The sequence below is a fragment of the Schistocerca americana genome, chromosome 9, assembly GCF_021461395.2.
Source record: "Schistocerca americana isolate TAMUIC-IGC-003095 chromosome 9, iqSchAmer2.1, whole genome shotgun sequence".
NCBI lineage: Eukaryota > Metazoa > Arthropoda > Insecta > Orthoptera > Acrididae > Schistocerca > Schistocerca americana.
The window spans coordinates 62,359,986-62,381,192 of NC_060127.1; the positions used below are offsets into that span (position 1 = coordinate 62,359,986).

The window sequence follows — 21,207 nt, forward strand, 5'->3', positions numbered from 1 at the left end:
CCAGTATCTCGACGCCTGTACCAGAATCCTCGTGTGTTCATACACCATAGCGTGATTTTCCGACAAACAATGTTCAGCGACTGCCGACTTGCTCAGATACATCAGTCGAGTGTGCCTCTGGTGTTCACGGCATCGATGCGTACCGAGCAAATGTATAGTTGTGACGACCACGGTGGACAGAGTCATCACACTGACGTCATCTCAGACGCCGTCGCAATCTGTTCTACCGCGCGACTGTGGTGCAGGGCGTGGACAGCGGAGGGAGTGCGCCGTGGGCGGAGGGTATTTAAATCAGGCGTCGCCGCGACCGAACCCAGATCCCCCTGAGCAGCCGTACCGGCACGTTCACAGGAGCTCAGTCCGTCAGTTCACCTGATGATTGCGACATGTATGATCGCCGAAATATTGTCCCCGTTGGACACTGTAGACCGGCAGTACACCCGTGGATATTTTGATTAAAATTCATGTGTGTGCACTTTGTATTTTGTGCTATATGGCGTCACATCCTCTTGTAACGAGAGACCAATGACTGTATGCAGTAAACAGGTTCACAGGGATATGGCGTCACATCCTCTTGTAACGAGAGACCAATGACTGTATGCAGTAAACAGGTTCACAGGGATGTAGGTTGTGGTCATTTTACAGAGACATCACAGACTATAGTGGAGACTTGCATCAATGCAGCCTTTGGACTGAAGACCGAGAATGAAGACGAAAATGGAGATGACCACGATGACCATGACCACGACAACGACCACCACCACCACCACCACCACCACCACCAACAGTATATGAAACTATCACATAAGCTCAGTTGTGAGTAAAGCTCATGGCAGAATTCAGTTTATTGGCAGCATATAACAAAAATTCAGGCTGTCTACAAAGCAGACTGCTTACAAAACTGTTATGCAACACATTATACAGGCTGATTCAAAAAAACATTTACAAACTGACATGGGACACCAGGCATACAAGTACCAGTAATCACATTGGTACCATGGCCCAATTAAACGGTCTCCAATGCTGCCAACATATACATTAAGGGCAAATTTGCATTGTGAGGCATGCATACATGTAGCACATTAGTTCATATCCATCCGCGTACGCAGGTTTTGAATGTTCAGCAGACCCTCAGAGTGAGAATACAGCCCATCAATAAAGAGGACACTTGCTGTTAGCTTCACTGCAGCAGATTCTTGCAGAAATCACTGCACAAATCCCAAGTGCTTGTTGTAGTCTACCGATTGCAATGCCTGGACATATTGGAAATGAAACGGATGCAGTCCTTCATCATGTACAACGCACCAGAAGAAAGAATGGGGGATATCAGTGGTGCGGATTACACCTCATGTACTTGTAGACAGCGTATGGTTGCATATGTCTGAGAATGCTTTCTTACGATGCAACTGTCCATGTTGTTCATTAGCAACCAGCATCTGGCTTGTGCACAAGGAAGGAGCGGTTTCGCACAGTTGGCAATGTAGGGTGGCGAACAATGTGTGGCATGGAATTTTTCTGTCAGGATATTTCACATGATACAATCATACGGCTTCTCATCCATTGTAGTTGGCTATGCCATAAATCAAATCCATCTCAGCCATTTCATGGTATGTGTGGCTAGCCATGCTATTCTCAATGCTTCCACGGAGTGAATGGTGACGGTCTCCATGCACTCCACCCGTGTTTGTATTGCAACGCCCTCTCGTGGTGTTTGCCAGTTTCTAAAGTTTCTTTTTTCCCCCACTCACCCTGTATTTCATCACTCACATTTGTGGCACCTGTACCAAATAAGACTAGCAGGTACACAAAGAAGGGCAGCACAAATGTTCACTGGTTTGTTCAACCTACAGGAGAGAATCACAGAGATGCTGAAACATATGAACTGGTGGATGCTTCAAAATAGATGTACACTATCTTGAGAAAACTTACATACAAAGTTTCAAGAGGTGATGAACGTCGGGGCATACTACAACCCCTGTATATCACTCCCATAGGGGTTCAGTTATTAGATTAGGCAAATTACACTGTGTATGAGCACTCACACCATCATTCTCCCCATCTTTCATATACAAATATAATGGGAAGAAACCCTAATATGTGGTATAAAGTAGGGAGTACCTCCAACCATTCACTCTGCAGTGATTTGCAGAGAACAGATCCAGATGTGGAACCTCAATGTAATGTCATAAATCTTAGGCAGCAGTATTTTATCCAGCAAGAATTTTTCAAAATGTGAAGATTTATCATGAATGCTTCAATTAATCACAATAATGTCAATGCAGAGAAGTAATAGAAAGTTTTTTTCCAAACTACAGAAGAAAAATAGAAACTACAAGAAACTATACAATACCTTTCTGGTTCACTGCCATGACCTGTTGATTCTGCTTCAGTTTTGAGCTCCTGAAAGGATTAACATCACTATTACTACTACTATTATTACTGTCACTGCCACCACCACCACCACCACCAATTATAATTACAATTATAATAAAAATAAAAATAAATCCATTGCTACTGTATGGTGCTGAAACATGGACAATTGCAAAACTATAAGAACAGTGTTCACACTGACGAAATGTGGTTTCTACAAAATGTTGAAGGATGCCATAATGTTCCACATAACTCTATATGGGAACATTTGAACTACTGTTGGACCCCACCTCCCTCCCCTACGCCCCATCTTGGTTGATTATGTTTGTTGCCTTCAACATGTACAGAGGGGCAAAAGAAAGAAGGCAGCCGAAAATGATAATGTATTATCTCCTTGAGAAAAGCAGTGGAGGGCGACTGTACAAGCAATGGCGCGACTCAAGAAAAAGGAATAGGGTGCAAGCCCAATCATGGATGGATGACGATTAATTTTAAAGAAATTTAAGGTTAAGATGAAAAACAGAAAGGCAAACAAGTATGTTCAGTCTGATAAATTTCTGCTTGTTGTACACCATGATATATAAAAATTTATCCCTTACAAGAAGACTCGTACTCTACGAGATGGGGGATTGGCAGAAAGGAGTGGAGTATTTGGAAATCCAGTTGCACATACAATTTGTTAAGTGGGAAGCACTGAGTTATATAGCAGCACGTATGGGTACTTAAATAAAAATTTAATTTTTTTTTTTCATGGCTACACAGAAGAAGATGCTACTGTCTCATAACTTTCGAAAGTGCAATGACTTCCAAAAATCTGGGAAATATTATCACAGTTCCGGAAACTAAGGAAAGTACCAAACACATGACACTACTATTGAGCATGTTCCTGTCCCAGTAGTGGTGCAGAAAACTGTAATGGACACCAGTGTAATTACAATCCAACTACACTTCTGAGCATATCTGACACCAGTTATGTGTACAAAGACAGAAGGGATGCCCAGTATTGGCCTTCAAACTCGCATACTTCTGATAAAACATACATTAGTAGACTAAAAATTGTGGGATTCTGGAAACACATATTTCTTTTGAGGGAGCAAATAGGATACAATTGCAGAAATATGGACTGGAAGGGAGGAGAGTGGAGGAGGAGTTAGTCAGGTATTTTCACCTCGTGTAGAGAGGCACCTCTTCCTCCTCATACAAAGAGATTTGTCCATCTGTCCAATCTCTTTTTCTTGTTCTTATGAGGAGAACACAGCAGGTGCCATCACCAGATTTCCCAGGAACTTCACTCAGTTAAAGAGGAGTCAAAATAAGCAAACACGTGTCTTGGCTCAGCTGGAGACGCACAACAGAATGTAGGATGTATTGCAGGGAAAGTTCCGAACTGTGCAATTCAGAAAAGCTGGTAATGGTGGCAAGGATCCATATGGCACAGGCTGTGAAGCAGTTATTGAAATGAGAGATACCATGTTCGGCAGCACGTTCAGCTACAGGGTGGTCCTCTTGTTTCTTGGCCACAGTCTGTCGGTGGCCATTCATGACAACCAACAAGCTGCCTGTACGCATGAATGGCCACCGACAAATTGTAGCCAAGAAAGAAGAGGACCACCCTGTTGCTGAACACGCTGCCAAACATGGTATCCCTCATTTCAATGACTGCTTCACAGCCTGTGCCATATGGATCCTTCCCAACACCAGCTTTTCTGAATTGTACAGGTAGGAAATTTCCCTGCAATACATCCTACGTTTCCCTAATCCTCCTGGCCTCAACCTTCGTTAGTCACTGTCGTCACCCAACCAGCCCCCTTCCTGTTCCCATTCCAGCACTACACAACTGTCATTTCACTGCCACACCCAGTCTTTTAATTTCTTTTTATTTATCTCCTTTCCGCTCCCCCCCCCCTCCCCACCCCCCCACCTTCTCTCTTGCCCTCCGTCTAAACTGCAGCACTTTACTGCCCACCACTCCCACCATACTATCCCTCCCCGTCCATACACCAACCTCCTCCTTACCCACACCCAGTTGCCACTCCCATTACGCACTGATGCTGCTGCTCGCAGTGTGGTTTCAGTTGCCTGAGACTGCAGATGTGTGTGAGTTGTGTTTACGTGTGTGTGTCTTTTGTTGACAAAGGCCTTAATGGCCGAAAGCTATAATTGTGTGAATCTTGTTGTTGTGTCTATCGCGACTCAGCATCTCCTCTATATGGTGAGTAGCAACTTTCCTTCTCCAATATTGGTACTTACTATTTTAAGAGTACTGAATTGAAATTCATAAAGAAATATGAATTTTTGAACTGTCATTTCGCTTAGGATCTCATTGGATTAATATTTCCATTTCTTCTCAGACGTCCATTCTCCAGCTCTTTTCCCATGTACGCAGTACTTTGAGGTCATTGTCTATCACAACATTGTGTCCTTTTTCATTTACATGGTTGATATAGCTGACTTACTAGCTTTATCCCGTCTGAAATGAGCAATGTGTTCTTTAAAACAGGTTCAAAAATTTCTTCTCATTTGCCCAATGTAGTATTTGTTGCATTGACTATATTTAATTCTACAAATTCCTAATTTGCTCAGTTTCTCTGTAGGTTGTGTGATGTTATGGACCAGGATTGACATATCGATAGTCAAATCAAAAACTGGCCTTGTTTTGACTGCCATCTTGTTTTCTGCAATGCTCATCTGTATTTTATCATTGTGTTGTGAAGTCACCCTTGTGAAGTTTGTGAACAATGCCAAAGAAATCCATACAGCCATGGAAATAGCGATGCCTCAGCACATAATAAGAAGAATGCCATGCCACAAGAGCAATGTGAGTGGCAAGAAGACCTGGAGACAGTGGTAGGTTTCAAATTGATTATATTATGTAAGACATTTTAAAGTTAATTGCAAAAAGGTAGGAAATTAAGGAGATGGTGCCTACATGAGTTATAAGAACCAGAGGTTGTTGGGAGTTTCAGAATGAACTTTAGGCAATGACTGACTAAAACAGAGGAAAGGAATACAGTAAAAGACAAATGTATACCTTTAGGAGATGAAATAGTGAAGGCAGCAGAGGATAAAATACGTAAAAAAAAGACCTAGTAGAAATGCTTGGATAACACGGGAGACACTGAATTTAACTGGTGAAAGGAGAAAATGTACAAAAGCAGCAAACAAAGCACGTGAAAAGGAATACAAACATCTAAAAAATGAGATTGACAGGAAGTCCAAAATGGCTATGCGTGAATGGCTACAGGACAATTGTAAGGATTTAGAAGCACATTTCGTAGGAGGAAGATAGATACCACCTACAGGAAAATTAGAGAGGCCTTTGGAGAAAAGAGAAGCAACTGTATCAATTTCAAGAGCTCACATGGAAAACCAGTACTAGGTAAAGAAGGGAAAGCTGAAATATGGAAGGAGTATATATATAGATGGTCTATATGAGGGAGATGAATTTGATGCCAACATTATAGGAATTGAAGATAATGTAGATGAAAAGGAGATTGGGAGATATGATACTGCGTGAAGAATTTGACACGGCACTGAAAGACCTAAGTCGAAAAAAGGTTCTGAGAGTACATGACTTTCCGGAAAGCCAGCGATGACAAAACTCTTCCAACTGGTGTGCAAGACGTATGGGAGAGGAGAAATACCCTCAAGACTTCGAAAAGGATATAGAATTCCAGTTCCAAATAAAGCAGATGCTGACATGCGTAAATATTATTGAACGATCAATTTAAAAAGGCACGGTTGCAAAATACTAACATGAATTCTTAACAGAATAATGGAAAACCTGGTAGAAGCCGACGCCAGGAAAGATCAGTTTGGATTCTAGAGAAATGTAGGAACACGCGAGGCAACACTGACCATACAACTTACCTTAGAAGATAAGTTAAGGCATGGCAAACCTACATTTACAGCATCTGTAGACTTAAAGAAAGCTTTTGACAATGTTGACTGGAGTGCTCTGTTTGAAATTCTGAAGACAGCTGTGGTAAAATACAGGGAACAAAAGCCTATTTACAACCTGGGAAGCCAGATGGCAGTTATAAGAGTTGAGGGGCATGACAGGGAAGCAGTGGTTGAGAAGGGAGTGAGACAGGGTTGTAGCCTGTCGCCAATGTTATTCAATCTTTGCATTGAGCAAGCAGTAACTGAAACAAAATACAAATTTTGAGTAGGAATCAAAGTTGAAGGAGAAGAAATAAAAACTTTTGTGGTTTGCCAATGACATGATAATTTTGTCAAATTTTGTCAGAGACAGCAAAGTAATTGGAAGAGCAACTGAACAGAATGGACAGTGTCCTGAAAGGAGGATGTAAGACGAACATCAACAAAAGCAAAACAAAGATAATGGAATGTAGTCGAATTATTCAGGTGAGGCTGAGAGAATTAGATTAGGAGCAAGATGCTTAAAGTAGAAGAAGAGTTTTGCTATTTAGACAGCAAAATATGATGGCCGAAGTAGAGACGATATAAAATATAGATTGGCAATTGCAATAAAAAATTTTCTGAAGAAGAGAAAATTGCTAACACTGAATACAGATTTCAGTGTCAGGAATCCATCTGCAAAAGTATCTGCATTGAGTGTAGCCATGCATGGAAGTGAAACATGAACGATAAACACTTTATAGAAGATTTTAAAATATGGTACTACACAAAAATTCTAATGATTAGATGTGTAGATCAGGTTACTAAATAGTAGGTATTGAACAGAAATGACGACAAAAGAAATCTGTGGCAACTGGACCAAAAGAAGGGATCAGTTGATGGCACACATTCTGAGACATCAAGGGCTCATTAGTTTAGTACTGGAGGGAAATGTTGGGGGTGGGGGGTAAAAATGGTTCAGGGAGACCATAAAGATGCTTGCACAGATTAGAGTAGCATGGAGAACAACATCAAACCCGTTTTCAGACTTAATACCACAACAATGACATTGCTGCATATGAAATGCAGCAAACATATCAAAGTTGTTTTTAACACTGGAAGGAGAGCAATAGAATCATTTCATGGCAAATCATACAGATCATGTCCACTGGTGGTAAAGAATTTCTCTGGAAAAAAATATATTAGATCTCTATATAAGTGTTCAGAAATAAAGTATTTTTGTTCTATCTTAATTTAATTTTTGTAAATAGTACAGCCCTTTGAAAATTGTAAATAACTCATACTGGAGACCTGGCAGATGTTTTGTGTTAAAGCTCCCTCCTTTAACTTGCAAATTTAAGACAAGAAAATATGACATTTAAGTTATTTTTTCCACTTAAAAATTATTTTTCTTATCATTTGGAAGGCCACAGAATGTTATCTTTTCTGTCATCTTACCAGATACTAATGTAATTATAAACAGTATCTTCTCTGATCCAGCTGTCTGTCTTATGTAAATATTTATTACTAAAAAATGTAAAAAAAATGCTTTTTTACAAGTTTTTATGAATATTTTACTCCACAAACCCATCCAAAAACTTTTTGAAAATTACACAAAATACTGTTTGGTTAATATGTTAGGACTTGATGCAAACATAATGGGCAATATTCTTCTGTGTAAAGTGATAAAAAATTTCAACATTCTACATATTTCACATCACTGAATTACTAATGTAAAATATGCATGTTGGCAACACTGTTTCCAGTGCTCTTCTGTTTAAAACAGACAAGTGAGAACTTGCACATCAACCATTCTGCATCAAATTTTGTGTTTGGCTTGAACTTTTTGTTGGATACAATGTCAGTGAGGAAATACAGAACTGCAAGAGTGAAGAAAAACACATGAAGGTGGTGTCTAAGAAAAGTGAAAGACACTTCACAGTTGTTGGAAATCTGTCAGAGGTATTGCAGATTAGCGTCACATCCATTTGGAAGGAATTGCTACACTCACTACAAGAAGAAATTTAGTGACAACCCACCTAAAAGATCAACACCTGAATGTGAAACTGAAGAAGACTGTGCAGATGTTTATATTCCTGGGTGTGAAGTTGTTGATACATTGAATGTTAGCTTTTCTGCTGTAGTCCCAACTATATCCCTCCTTAAATGTCCATGAAAGGTAAGACGCACAAGAAGAAAACGGTATGTAAAAAGGAAAGTGGAAGAAATTGAAACAAGTTTTACACAATCTCTTCTTCAAAACTTTGTGAAGTGTGAGGTGTAGATGCACTTGGTGCAGAACCTGAAGATAGTGATATGTACATGATATGTGGTTTCAAAACCTAAATACTGCTGTCTCAGCAGCCACCTATACTGGGAAGGCACAGTTACTGACACCTGTAACAGGTAACTACTCTAAGCAGCATATCAGAAATACATACCCATTTGCTCAGATTATTTGATTTCAAAAGCTCGTACAATAGCGAGTGAGAAAGGTATTTGGGCGTGCCCAGATTCTTACTGTGGGCATCCATCGCAAGATGATACGCTTACTGTTGCTCTGGAATATTACCTAAGTGGTCACAAAGATTGTAGCAGGCAAAGTCCTAACCAAGTGATGTTATCTCTGCTAGTGAAAATGGTGAAAAAGTTAAAAGGTAAAAATATATACAACAAGATCAATAAGCAAAGCATACCTCCGAATTAAAAAGGAGAACCCAAATTTAAAAACTGGTCTCACAAAATTCTACTCCTTATGACCAAAATGTGTAAAACAGCAGCCAGTAGAGGAAGTATGCACACGAATTTACTGCACTAATTTGAAATGTGTATGTTTCACCACAAGCACAGTCTCAGAAAAGAATTACACAGAGATGGACCTGATGCTTATGTGTGTATGACAAGAGCCCAAGTTAAATGTTAGTTGCAGTGGTGTGCAATGTGTCCTGCTGCTGTAGTGATGACTGCTGAAGCATTACACCTTTGCTGAGGCATTACACCTTCAGGATATTGACAATGGCTTAACCTATGTATTGTGTGAGGGAGGAGAGTAGTTGAAGAAGACAGCAGAGTCAGAGAAGTTTGTTACAGAGGTTAGGTATTGGGTCATGGAAGGAGTAGCTCACCATCATATCTGGAGGATTCAGAGACAGGTCATAGCAGAAGCAAAATCAACCACATCCCAAAATACTGACACATTACTTCTTCATTTTGACATTGCTGAGAGCTGGTCTGTTGCTTTGCAGAATGAAATTCAGAGTTATCACTGGCACACATCACAGATATCACTATTCACTATTCACATGTGTTGTTCACTTCCTTGTAACATCACACTGTTTTGCTATTGTCAGTGATGCTCTCATTCATGACAGTGCACAGCATGCTATGCTGTCAGCATGATAATTGATGATGTAGCATTTGGAGACCATGCATTTCCTAAACAAGTGAATGTGACTGATGGTGCAGCATCTCATTTTAAAAACTGCTTTCAGCTTTATGAGCTTGATCAACACTGTAGTGCAGGAATTAAGGGGAGTTAGAACGGAAATTTTTTTCCTTCACTTTTTCGAATTTTTATCTCATCACAAAATTTGCAATTTTCCAAACAAAGGTATATATATCACTTATAAATTCACATGGGAAGTATTTTATTTTATATTTTAAAATATAATCATGTTAAAATTTTTATGTGCATTACATCAAGAGCTAATAAAATTGGTAATTTTTTATATGGTAAGCTGTGGACTGCTGTGTTATAAATGTCATGTCCAGAAGAGGGCGTGCACCAGGTTGAGGAAGTTGAAACAAAGTCTTAGAGACAAGAAACTTTCTGTGGCAGGCTGACAGACAAAATGATTGATGAACTACAGCAGTAGAAATAATACAGAGGATTTGTTGAAAATGAAGCAGGCAGTATGGGTTACCTTCTTCCAGAGACCATCAACTGATGAAAAAGCAGTACACCACCTTAGCCCTCCTGGACCTGATTCATGGTGCAATTACTGCAATGCCCAGCACTCAAACAGTTCATACAGCCATAAACATTCCATCCCAGCAGCAGTCATGGATATCATAAAACCTATTTACAGAGATCTGGCAAATCCTGAATTACTGAGGAAGAATCTGCATCGTCAGACTCAAAATCCCAATGAGTCATTCAACAATCTTATATGGACTCTCTTACCAAAAAATGTTTTTGTTGGAATGAAGACATTGAAGTGGGAGTCAATTATGCTGTTATTGCTTTTAACGATGGCAACTTGGTAGGATGAAAGTGCTACAGCAGAGGGGAATTAATCCTGGAGCAAACTGCATCAGAGAACTTGAATGGATGGACAAGGTTCACATTGATAAAGCAGAGTATGCTGCACAGTTGGACACCAAGAGTCCAGAAAGAAGAAAAAACTTGGAAAAAGATCAAGAGGATGATATACAGTATGGTACAGGGTGCTTCTGATTGACCAAAAATAAAAAAAGGGTGCTTCTGATTGACCAAAAATAAAAAATTAAGCATACATTAAGTGATTTACAGTCTTTTGAAACTTTAGAAGCCATTCCCAACTAAATGTGAAAAGATAAGTGGATGAAAAACACTCTGTGGGAAGACCCAAAACCAGTTGGATGGACATTATCAAGGATGACCTCATTGCCAGAGGAAGAACAGTGGATGATGATCTTTGTGACAGGTCATACATGCACAAGAAAGTTGAAGAGGCTCATTAATAGCACCCAAGAAACTAGAACTGTAGAATGATGATGATGATGATGATGATGATGATGATGATGTCTAATTTTCAATGTTACAGAGGCAGTCACACAACCAAAGCAGAAACATTTGTGAACTCTCAGTAGCAGAGCTTGTGGAGCATGATGTGCTCATTTGGTTGTGGCACAGCATTCTATGTAGCTTGAGTCCAGAAGACACTGTTGCACAAGATTTTGTGGTCCATCTGAAGACACAAGGCAGATGAATGCTTTGTAGCTCACCACGTCACTTGACACCTCACTCCGGTGGGTGCTCTGCTTTAGAGAACTGCATAAAACACGAGTGAAGACAGTAAGATGGGCATTCAACACTCGGTCCTCCCACAGAGAATTCAGTGCCTTAGTCACTGCACTGCTTGGTGTGTGGAAGTGAGATGGATGGGAATGGCTCCAAGTTAGGAATCTGAAGTGGGAGACGAGCAGAAGTGAAGAGAGGTGACAAGTGAATGTGCACTCAGCACTGTCCCGTGCCCTGTGTGGGTGTTCCTATCTACATTCACAGTTGTCACTACCTAAAGTCTTTCTACTTGTGCCAGTCGAGCTGCAGTTACAGGTGGGAGGAGCAAGAACACTAATGATGATCAACAACAGGTGCCACATACCATATTTACCCAATTCTTCTCAAATTCGCCATTCGAAAACTACAGGGTTGTCCTACATCCACAGATTAAACTATTATTGCTGAGGTTAACAATTTTATGTTGTTTTATGGAGTATATAGATGTTGTCTTACATTTACAAAATTCAGAAGGACAGGGATGCACAAATGATATTAGCATTTCCCGATACACCGATGCACTCTATCCAGTAACGGCACTGCTCAAACAGTCACGTGAAATTTGACTCGCACGGCACTATTCCAGGGGATACGTGAGAATCTATGAACTGGCCACAACAATGATCTTTTGCTCTGCTTAAGATTTGACAGTTTTGTGAAACACAAGAGGAAACAGCACTAAATTCTATATCTTACAGACTCTTGTTGTATTTGAACAGGTTTGCAGTAAAAGTTCTCATACATGTATGAATATTGGGTACAATCATTAATGTTGCTTTTTTAGTAAAGGTAAAATTAATGTTGCTTTTTAAGTAATGATAATATTCAAAAGCACAGTTGCTGATCTTCAAAAAACATTACTGGGTTCTGAACTGATATCAATATGTTATTTGATTGCAAGAGACTGTAATGACTTAGTAAGTGGGTTGCAAATGAGAAATTCAGTCGCTGTTCATGTATTAGAATATCAGGTGAGTTAACAGCCTTAGGACATGGTGATGTTAAGATGAAATGAGAAGGAAATCCAGAATTAAATACCTAATAAATGAAATAAGTCATATTAAACTGACTAATTGCTGACATGAGAATAAATTACAGCAACAAGACCCATTGTAGAAAAAGTGCCAACATACATCAGTAGACTGCAGGACGAGCAAAAGCTCAAGAATTGGACTGAATTGTGATTGGGATCTTTGGTTTATGCATTCATTGCTGTTGTTACATATGTCTTGCACCCTAGAAGATATTGCACTCTGTCTCTCTCACAGTTGCTAAAACACAGCACTACAGAAAGGTTGGTGTGGGAACAGCAAAGACTGGTGAGGGAACAGCAACATGAGCTTGGCTGAGAACTAGTCGAGTGTGGGAAGGGGGAGTAGCGAGTGGGCAGCAAATTACATCATGTTGCTAATCATGGAAATCTATACTGTGTACTTTGGCTTTTTAGGAACAGTTTGCCTGAAGCCATTTGTATTCAGAATTGAATTGATTTTAAAATCAATTGATTTGTACAGGTTGATGAGTACAGGTCATATGGGCAGAAAGGCTCGCATATGTTGTATTAGGGTTAGGAGCTCCGAGGTGGATGGAGGAACTGTGACAGTGCAAACAAATTTACAAATTTAGATGCCAGACTGAGATTCATTGGAAGAATCCTACGGAAATGCAATTCGAAAACAAAGGAAGTAGGTTACAGTACACTTGTTCGCCCACTGCTTGAATATTGCTCACCAGTGTGGGATCCGTACCAGATAGGGTTGATAGAAGAGATAGAGAAGATCCAACGGAGAGCAGCGCGCTTCGTTACAGGACCATTTAGTAATCACGAAAGCATTACAGAGATGATAGATAAACTCCAGTGGAAGACTCTGCAGGAGAGACACTCAGTAGCTCGGTATGGGCTTTTCTTGAAGTTTCAAGAACATACCTTCACTGAGGAGTCAAGCAGTATATTGCTCCCTCCTACGTACATCTCGCGAAGAGACCCATGAGGATAAAATCAGAGAGATTAGAGCCCACACAGAGGCATACCGACAATCTTTCTTTCCACGAACAATACGAGACAGGAATAGAAGGGAGAATGATAGAGGTACTCAAAGTACCCTCCGCCACACACTGTCAGGTGGCTTGCCGAGTATGGATGTAGATGTAGGCGTAGACTGTGCTGTGGTACTTAACTAAAGTTGTACAGCAATTCATTGGACGTCCTTGCAGACAGATACGACTAAGCAGTGGCGCATCAAGAGGTGCACTACTGAACACAATGTCAACAAGACTACGTCCATCCTGGATGCCACACTATCAATCACTGTAGTAACACCTGTCCCTATGCAAGAGCTACAGGCGGCTCCACTTGTAGACTAAGTCTTGCACACTGATCTCCGCTACTATTGGCAGTCCTGGAACTCTGTACTAGGACTGTTGTACATCAACGTCGAACATGTGGAATGGAATTTGATGATTGGTCCGCACTTGTGGTTTGTAGTGAATTTCAAAGTACTGACCATGGTGCCAATCATGAACAGTCTCCATGCATCACCTCTGGCTGCATCCATTGGCAAGGACACTACAACAGTATTCATTTCTGCAGAAGATGGTAAAAGTCGAAGTAGGGGCAGACAATATGCTTAGATGCAAGAGACATTATAACATTCTCACATCAGTACAGATGCAAAATTTAGTATGTACCTGTTTTCAGATAAAAACTGCTGTCTTCTCAGATCCCACGGTAACTACAGCCTCAGAAATCGCAACAAATTCAAAAGAAACAGGCAAATATTTGTGATAACAAAGATATATATTTCACAGCTGTGTAACTAGGATCGTGATTAAAAATCCTTATACCACTGTCAGGCTCAGTAAGCTAAAAAATGCAGAAAAGAAACCAGTCCTCAAATTAATGTAAAACATTTCTTTTCATTTATTTTATTTCTCTTTGTATTATGAAAATGTTGACAATCAATATATACTTTAAATTTAACATTGATGTAATGTTAACTGTTTAGGCAGATACTGTAGTTCAACGAAATACTTTGTAATTTTGATTACCAAGAATATGTGAAAAATAAATTTTTCTCAAGAAGATTCTTATGGGAAAAGAAATTTACATCTTGTACTCAGGTTAACATGGTATGTAGTGAAAGAAACATTTCAATTACAGCTAACATTCTTTTTCTTTTAATGTATTCAAAAAGACTAATATTACACAAAATTTCATGCTTCACTTTTTTTCTGCCAATCTAATGAAACAGCTGTGTTGAATTCTAGTGATAAGTCGGACTCACAGATTCACTGACGTCACCTACATCTACATATATAATCCACAGCCACTATATAGTGTATGACAGAGGGCACCCTGTACCATAGTTAATCATTCTTTTATTAGTTCCAATCACACATGGACTGAGGGAAAAAGACTTTATACCTTTCTGTTTGAACCCTGATTTCTCTTATCTTCCCTTCACGGCCCTTATGGCAGTATAGATTGGTGTCGGTAACATCATTCTGCAGTCTGTCGCAAATGCCTATTCTTTAAACTTCCTCCTTAGTCTTTCATGAAAAGATCGTCATCTTCCTGCCACGAATTTCCATTCAGCTCATGGAGCATTTCTGTAACGCTTACTTCTGTACAACTGTTCTATATATGACCTCCTTTTACATGAGCTACACTTTTCTAGAATTCTCTCAATAACCCAAAGTCAACCATACACCTTCCATACAACAGACCTTAAGGTGTATTTAGAGTGGCTATATGTTATGGTAAAATTTGGTGGCAACAGCATTGTTGTCAACATTTCTGCAATGTGGCTGCGATAGAAGGCAATTTTGCAAATGTTGTGAGCAGTTGCCAATGTATTGCGAAGCGGCTGCAGGTGTTGTCCAGCAAGGGAGAAAATACTTCACACTGCAGGGAAATATCTATCTCTGTCCTTATCTGCAAATGCATCCCGTCACTCTCTTCTTTGTTTTCTACTTCTCTCACCGAAAGTGCTGCAGACAACTGTCTGATCGAAAACAATATTAGTACGAAAGGTGGCACGTGCATGTGCGCACACTCCACACATGCACGTAAATAGGCAGATGGGTGCCTGTTATTTATTATTCACAGCAATAGACAAACAAGAGAACTATGAATTTTATAAACACAATCCTCTATGATCAGTGCTACGGGATGTCAAAATTAATGCATATTAATGCATACAAAGACTGCAATCTAGGAGGGGAGGGGGGTGGGGCAGCAGGTAGAAAGTTGTTGCCAATGAGCTCAAAATCACACTTCATTATGCATACCCTTCTGGCCTCAACCTTCGTTAGTCACTGTCCTCACCCATCCAGCCCACTCCCTGTTCCCATTCCAGCACTACACAGCCATCATTTCACCGACACACCCAGTTTTTTTTAATTTCTTTTATTTTTATTTCTCTCCTTTCTGCTACTTACCCCCTCCGCACCTTCTCTCCTACCCTCCGCCACTCCCACCATACTATCCCTCCCCCTTCCTGCCCCAGCCTCCTCCTTACCCCCACCCAGTCGCCACTCCCACCATGCACTGGTGCTGCTGCCCACAGTGTAGTTTCAGCTCTCTGAGACTGCAGATGTGCGTGCAAGTTGTGCTTGCGTGAGTGTGTGTGTGCGCGTGCGTGTATGTGTGTCTACTGCTGACAAAAGCCTTAATGGCCGAAAGCTATGATTGTGTGAATCTTTTTATTGTGCCTATCGCGACTCAGCATCTCCGCTATATGGTGAGTAGCAACTTTCCTTCTCTCGTATTGAAGAAAACAATTAACCATCTGTGAATAACTGCAGAGAATGATGACCGATAACAATGAAAATGACCGATATCTTGATACGTAACAGTTACTGTCGTCATTTTAGGACCTTATCCAATTCATGCCTTGAAAATGGCAGGGGTTTACACATGGAAATATTGGACTTTTGATGAATTTATGCAGATGCATTCTCGCATGTTATTAGAGCATACCCCATGGTGGAAGAAGCTTAACTTCTCCTTGGGCCATATGTTGAACATTATAGTCCGCATAATTCTACAAAGTCCTAATCAAAAGCACTAGGAAGTTCTCATTATTATGTACGCAACTGCTATGTTGGCTAACACATTATTTAAACCAAGAGCATTTAAAACTGAGAAATATTATTACTTTGTTCCAAAGTGTACATCGCAATACCACCGTCACTTCTATTCGAATCTGTTTCTGAACAACCTGATTGTAAATTTACAACGATAGGTTCAAGGCTTATATCCATCATCACTTGCATGTCAAATCATTCTTTCTTAAGCTTTTCAGCATGCTGCACAGACTGTGCCCATGTACAGGTGGGATGTTGTCTATTGCCTCATGCACAAGCGATTCAGTGAATTTAATCCTGAATTATTTTTACTCCTACATAGCCTTATTTTGCCCAAATTAGTTCCATAGGGCTACATTGACAGTGACACATGGGTAAACGTAAAACTGTGTGAGCCCACTCATGTGCAAGGAAGTCAAGTTTGTATGTTCTGTCGCATGACTTGCATAAATTAACGAGTCCGGTTTATACTGTACTTAATATTTTTAAGCCATGGAAAAATATCCGCTTTTCTGGTGTTTATACTTGGTGTTTTTTCTGTAACAGGTGAATTATAAATGGCAATGGCCGACATCGAAGCAAGGTATGACAAGAACTGTGAATCACATCATGAAACTGACAGGGTTCATTTCCGAATGGTAGTCACTGCTGTTTTTCTTACACGTAAATACAAGCTCACTCTCAGAATCAAAAGCAGATGAAAAGTCAGCATGCAGAATAATTATCCGAGAACCTATTCCTATCAAAACTTTAAAACTGCCAGTACCATCACTCATTTTCCAGCAGATCTTCCTGGAATGATTCTAATCGACCCATGTATCATCAAGGTAATACACTGTTGAACTACTTCCTCCTCTTATATCGTGAATCTTTATATGGGATGTAGTTTGTGCTCCACCTACGTCACTTCTTTGAATTAAAAACTCTCTTCTTAACATATCAGGAACCAATGTCTTTTAAAATTCTTTACGTTGGTGAAGCACTTATCATTGAAGCTAACTTTCTCCTGTATAACTGTAACACGTTTTTGTGGTGTTGGGCATTCATCATTCACATGGAGCACTTTAAAACATTGTTGTTCTAACCATCCATTTGTGTAATAGGTTCCTTGTGATTTCAATGCTTTCCAGGCAACACGAAATCAACTTTTTCTATGGTTCCTACAGCTATGACACTTTTGTTTACAATTCCCTTTACAGTTCTCCTGCTGACACCACATGGTTCTGGAGTCCATTCTTGTGTCTTCAAATGTCAACAGCAGGATACCAGCTTTCAAGTTCACGTTTGGAAAAGTTTTAAATGCAGTAAATAGTGCAGCACGTAGGAGTGAGGTTTTCGCTGTCTAGTTGTAACTCACTGCTACCCGCTCTGAATGAGAATGAATATTATTGGCTGCCAGTTGTTAGTGGAGGGGGATGTGCAGAACAGCTGTGGTGGCTGCATGAGACTGTCGTCTTTTAGCTTGCCTCTTGTAACTGCACGAAGACCAACAGTAATCTGCAAGCATTGCTTCGTTACAATGGCTCTGATATCTTTGTTCCATAACATAAATGTCCTGAAGGAATCTTTCTCCATGTTCATCACTGACAGCTCCACAATAAGGAGGGAAAAAGTCTTGGTGTGGGTAGAGAAAACGGATTTTAAGGGACATGTTGCATTCAAGTTTGTGGTAGTTTTGCAGGAGTGCTGTCACCAAGTGAGTGTAGCTATCATCTCTTTTGCTGCCTAAAAATGTGCAAAAAGCTCTCTTGAAGACTTCCCAAGCTTCCCTTTCTTTCCCCACCAAAACTTAGTCAAATGCAGGATCCTTTACAAGTTTCGAATTTGTGGCCCAATAAAAATATATTCCTTAACTTTTACATCACTTAATTTTGGAGATTTCTCTCTTATGTACTTAAAGACTGTTCTTCTTGGCTCATAACTTTGGCAAAATTTTTCATCACACCCAGCTTTATATGCAGGGGTGGAAGAAGAACATCTTTTGGGTCCACGAGATGCTCGGAAATGGCACTTTTCTCACTAGGGTTAAGATTTCTTGCATGTCAGTCTGCTTTAATATAATGCGATTTCCTAGCCATACTGACCCATATACATAAGAAGCAGCAATGTCTTGTGTATCCCTGTCGCATCCCTTTTAGATCGCCACAGATTTTCCATTTGTGTTCATGATATTTGATTGAGTCGAGGGTTGTCATACTTGCTTCATGTGAACCGCATGACAAACAAGAATAGAAGGAAAACGATTGCCATTGTGAAGTAACACAGCTTTCAAACTACGCTTGGAGGAGTCTATGAATAGCCTCCATTCAGTTGGATCATGGTTTAAATTCAAAGATGTCATCAAGCCGTCAATGTCGCAGCAAACAAGATTGTTTTTCTTCTCCCAAAAGAGAAGTAGTTCCACGTGACGTTCTCTGATATCTTTGTTCCATAAACTTCTCAAACTACTGCATCTTATTTAATTGAACAAGCTAATACAGCAAAAAAGAAAGATGTTGAACGTATTCATGCTCCTAATGTTACTCCTTTACCTAATACCTAATGTAGCAACTGTAAAACCATCTGTTCCAGTAATAAAAACTACTACTCCTAAGAAATTTAAGATTCAACATTAGAAGAAAAATGTCAATTGGAAGATTATAAGTATTCTAAAGTGTGTAAAACATATAGAAAGAATAAACGTAAGAAAGCTCCAGTTTAACAGGATATAGAAGAAATGGAAACTACCGGGGATGGGGAAATTGTAAAAGAAGATATGCCTTAATATAATAAACCATGTTTACTGAACAACATATACAATGTCATTGGATGCATATTTCTTTGTAAATAAATATTCCATGTTCTCCAAGTATATGTACATATTCTATAATCCCAAAACTCTTCCCTAAAATGATTATGATTTGCAACAAGCAAAATGGGTATTTTTATGAATAATATAATCATGTTGAAATTTAACTTGAACATTTGTTGGATCACCAGAAAAATTGTTTTAAACGTTTCAAGTTGATCATGAGCAAAATTAGGATCATCCATAATGACAAGTCTTCTATGGGTAAATTCTTGTAGAGACTTTATTACAATGTCGAGTATTTAACATTGCAGATCCAACTATTCTAGCAAATATAGTTTTCAATGAATTAGGGGGACCAAGTATTTGCAAACAGTTCTTTTTACCAGCAGTTCTATTTAATGCATGAAAAAGATCAGAAATGAAATACTGAATATGTCAGTATCATTATCAAAATGATGACTGAGTAGAGAACTTAAAATTATTTCACTTTCTTCAGTAGTATAAAAATAATTAGATACATTTGATATATATATATATATATATATATATATATATATATATATATATATATATATATATATATATATATATATATATATATATAAAAAACAAAGATGAGGTGACTTACCGAACAAAAGCGCTGGCAGGTCGATATATATATATATATATATATATATATATATATATATATTTTGCATCCCGCAACTACCCTCCCGACCTAGTACAGAAGCAAATAACCAGAGCCACTTCCTCATCCTCTCAAACCCAGAACCTCCCACAGAAGAAACACAAAAGTGCCCCACTTGTGACAGGATACTTTCCGGGACTGGATCAGACTCTGAATGTGGCTCTCCAGCAGGGATACGACTTCCTCAAATCCTGCCCTGAAATGAGATGCATCCTTCATGAAATCCTCCCCACTCCACCAAGAGTGTCTTTCCGCCGTCCACCTAACCTTCGTAACCTCTTAGTTCATCCCTATGAAATCCCCAAACCACCTTCCCTACCCTCTGGCTCCTACCCTTGTAACTGCCCCCAGTGTAAAACCTGTCCCATGCACCCTCCCACCACCACCTACTCCAGTCCTGTAACCCGGAAGGTGTACACGATGAAACGCAGAGCCACGTGTGAAAGCACCCACGTGATTTACCAACTGACCTGCCTACACTGTGACGCATTCTATGTGGGAATTACCAGCAACAAACTGTCCATTCGCATGAATGGACACAGGCAGACAGTGTTTGTTGGTAATGAGGATAACCCTGTGGCTAAACATGCCTTGGTGCACGGCCAGCACATCTTGGCACAGTGTTACACCGTCCGGGTTATCTGGATACTTCCCACTAACACCAACCTATCCGAACTCCGGAGATGGGAACTTGTTCTACAATATATCCTCTCTTCCCGTTACCCACCAGGCCTCAATCTCCGCTAATTTCAAGTTGCCGCCACTCATACCTCACCTGTCATTCAACAACATCTTTGCCTCTGCACTTCCGCCTCAACTGACATCTCTGCCCAAACTCTTTGTCTTTAAATATGTCTGCTTGTGTCTGTATATGTGTGGATGGATATGTGTGTGTGTGTGTGCACGAGTGTATACCCGTCCTTTTTTCCCCTTAAGGTAAGTCTTTCCGCTCCCGGGATTGGAATGACTCCTTACCCTCTCCCTTAAAACCCACATCCTTTCGTCTTTCCCTCTCCTTCCCTTTTTCCTGATGAGGCAACAGTTTGTTGCGAAAGCTTGAATTTTGTGTGTATGTTTGTGTTTGTTTGTGTGTCTGTCGACCTGCCAGCACTTTCATTTGGTAAGTCACATCATCTTTGTTTTTAGATATATTTTTCCTACGTGGAATGTTTCCCTATATATATATATATATATATATATATATATACACACACACACACACACACACACACACACACACACACACACACACACACACACACACATTCCATGTGGGAAAAATATATATTTTCCTACGTGGAATGTTTCCCTCTATATATATATATATAACTCCGCCTAAGCCGGTCCCAAGCCCGGTTGTAAAAGGAG

The 21,207-nt window shown here is 39.8% G+C and overlaps 1 protein-coding gene across 2 annotated transcripts in view; it reads right to left on the reverse strand.

The window, feature by feature from the left end:
- LOC124551051 (zinc finger and SCAN domain-containing protein 31-like) overlaps positions 1-21,207 on the reverse strand; it is an 80,327-nt gene that overhangs the window by 12,037 nt on the left and 47,083 nt on the right. For both annotated transcript variants that reach the window (XM_047125922.1, XM_047125921.1), the window contains exon 7: positions 2,351-2,400. In XM_047125922.1, coding sequence (XP_046981878.1) covers positions 2,351-2,400 — 50 coding nt within the window. The remainder of the gene's footprint in view (positions 1-2,350; positions 2,401-21,207) is intronic.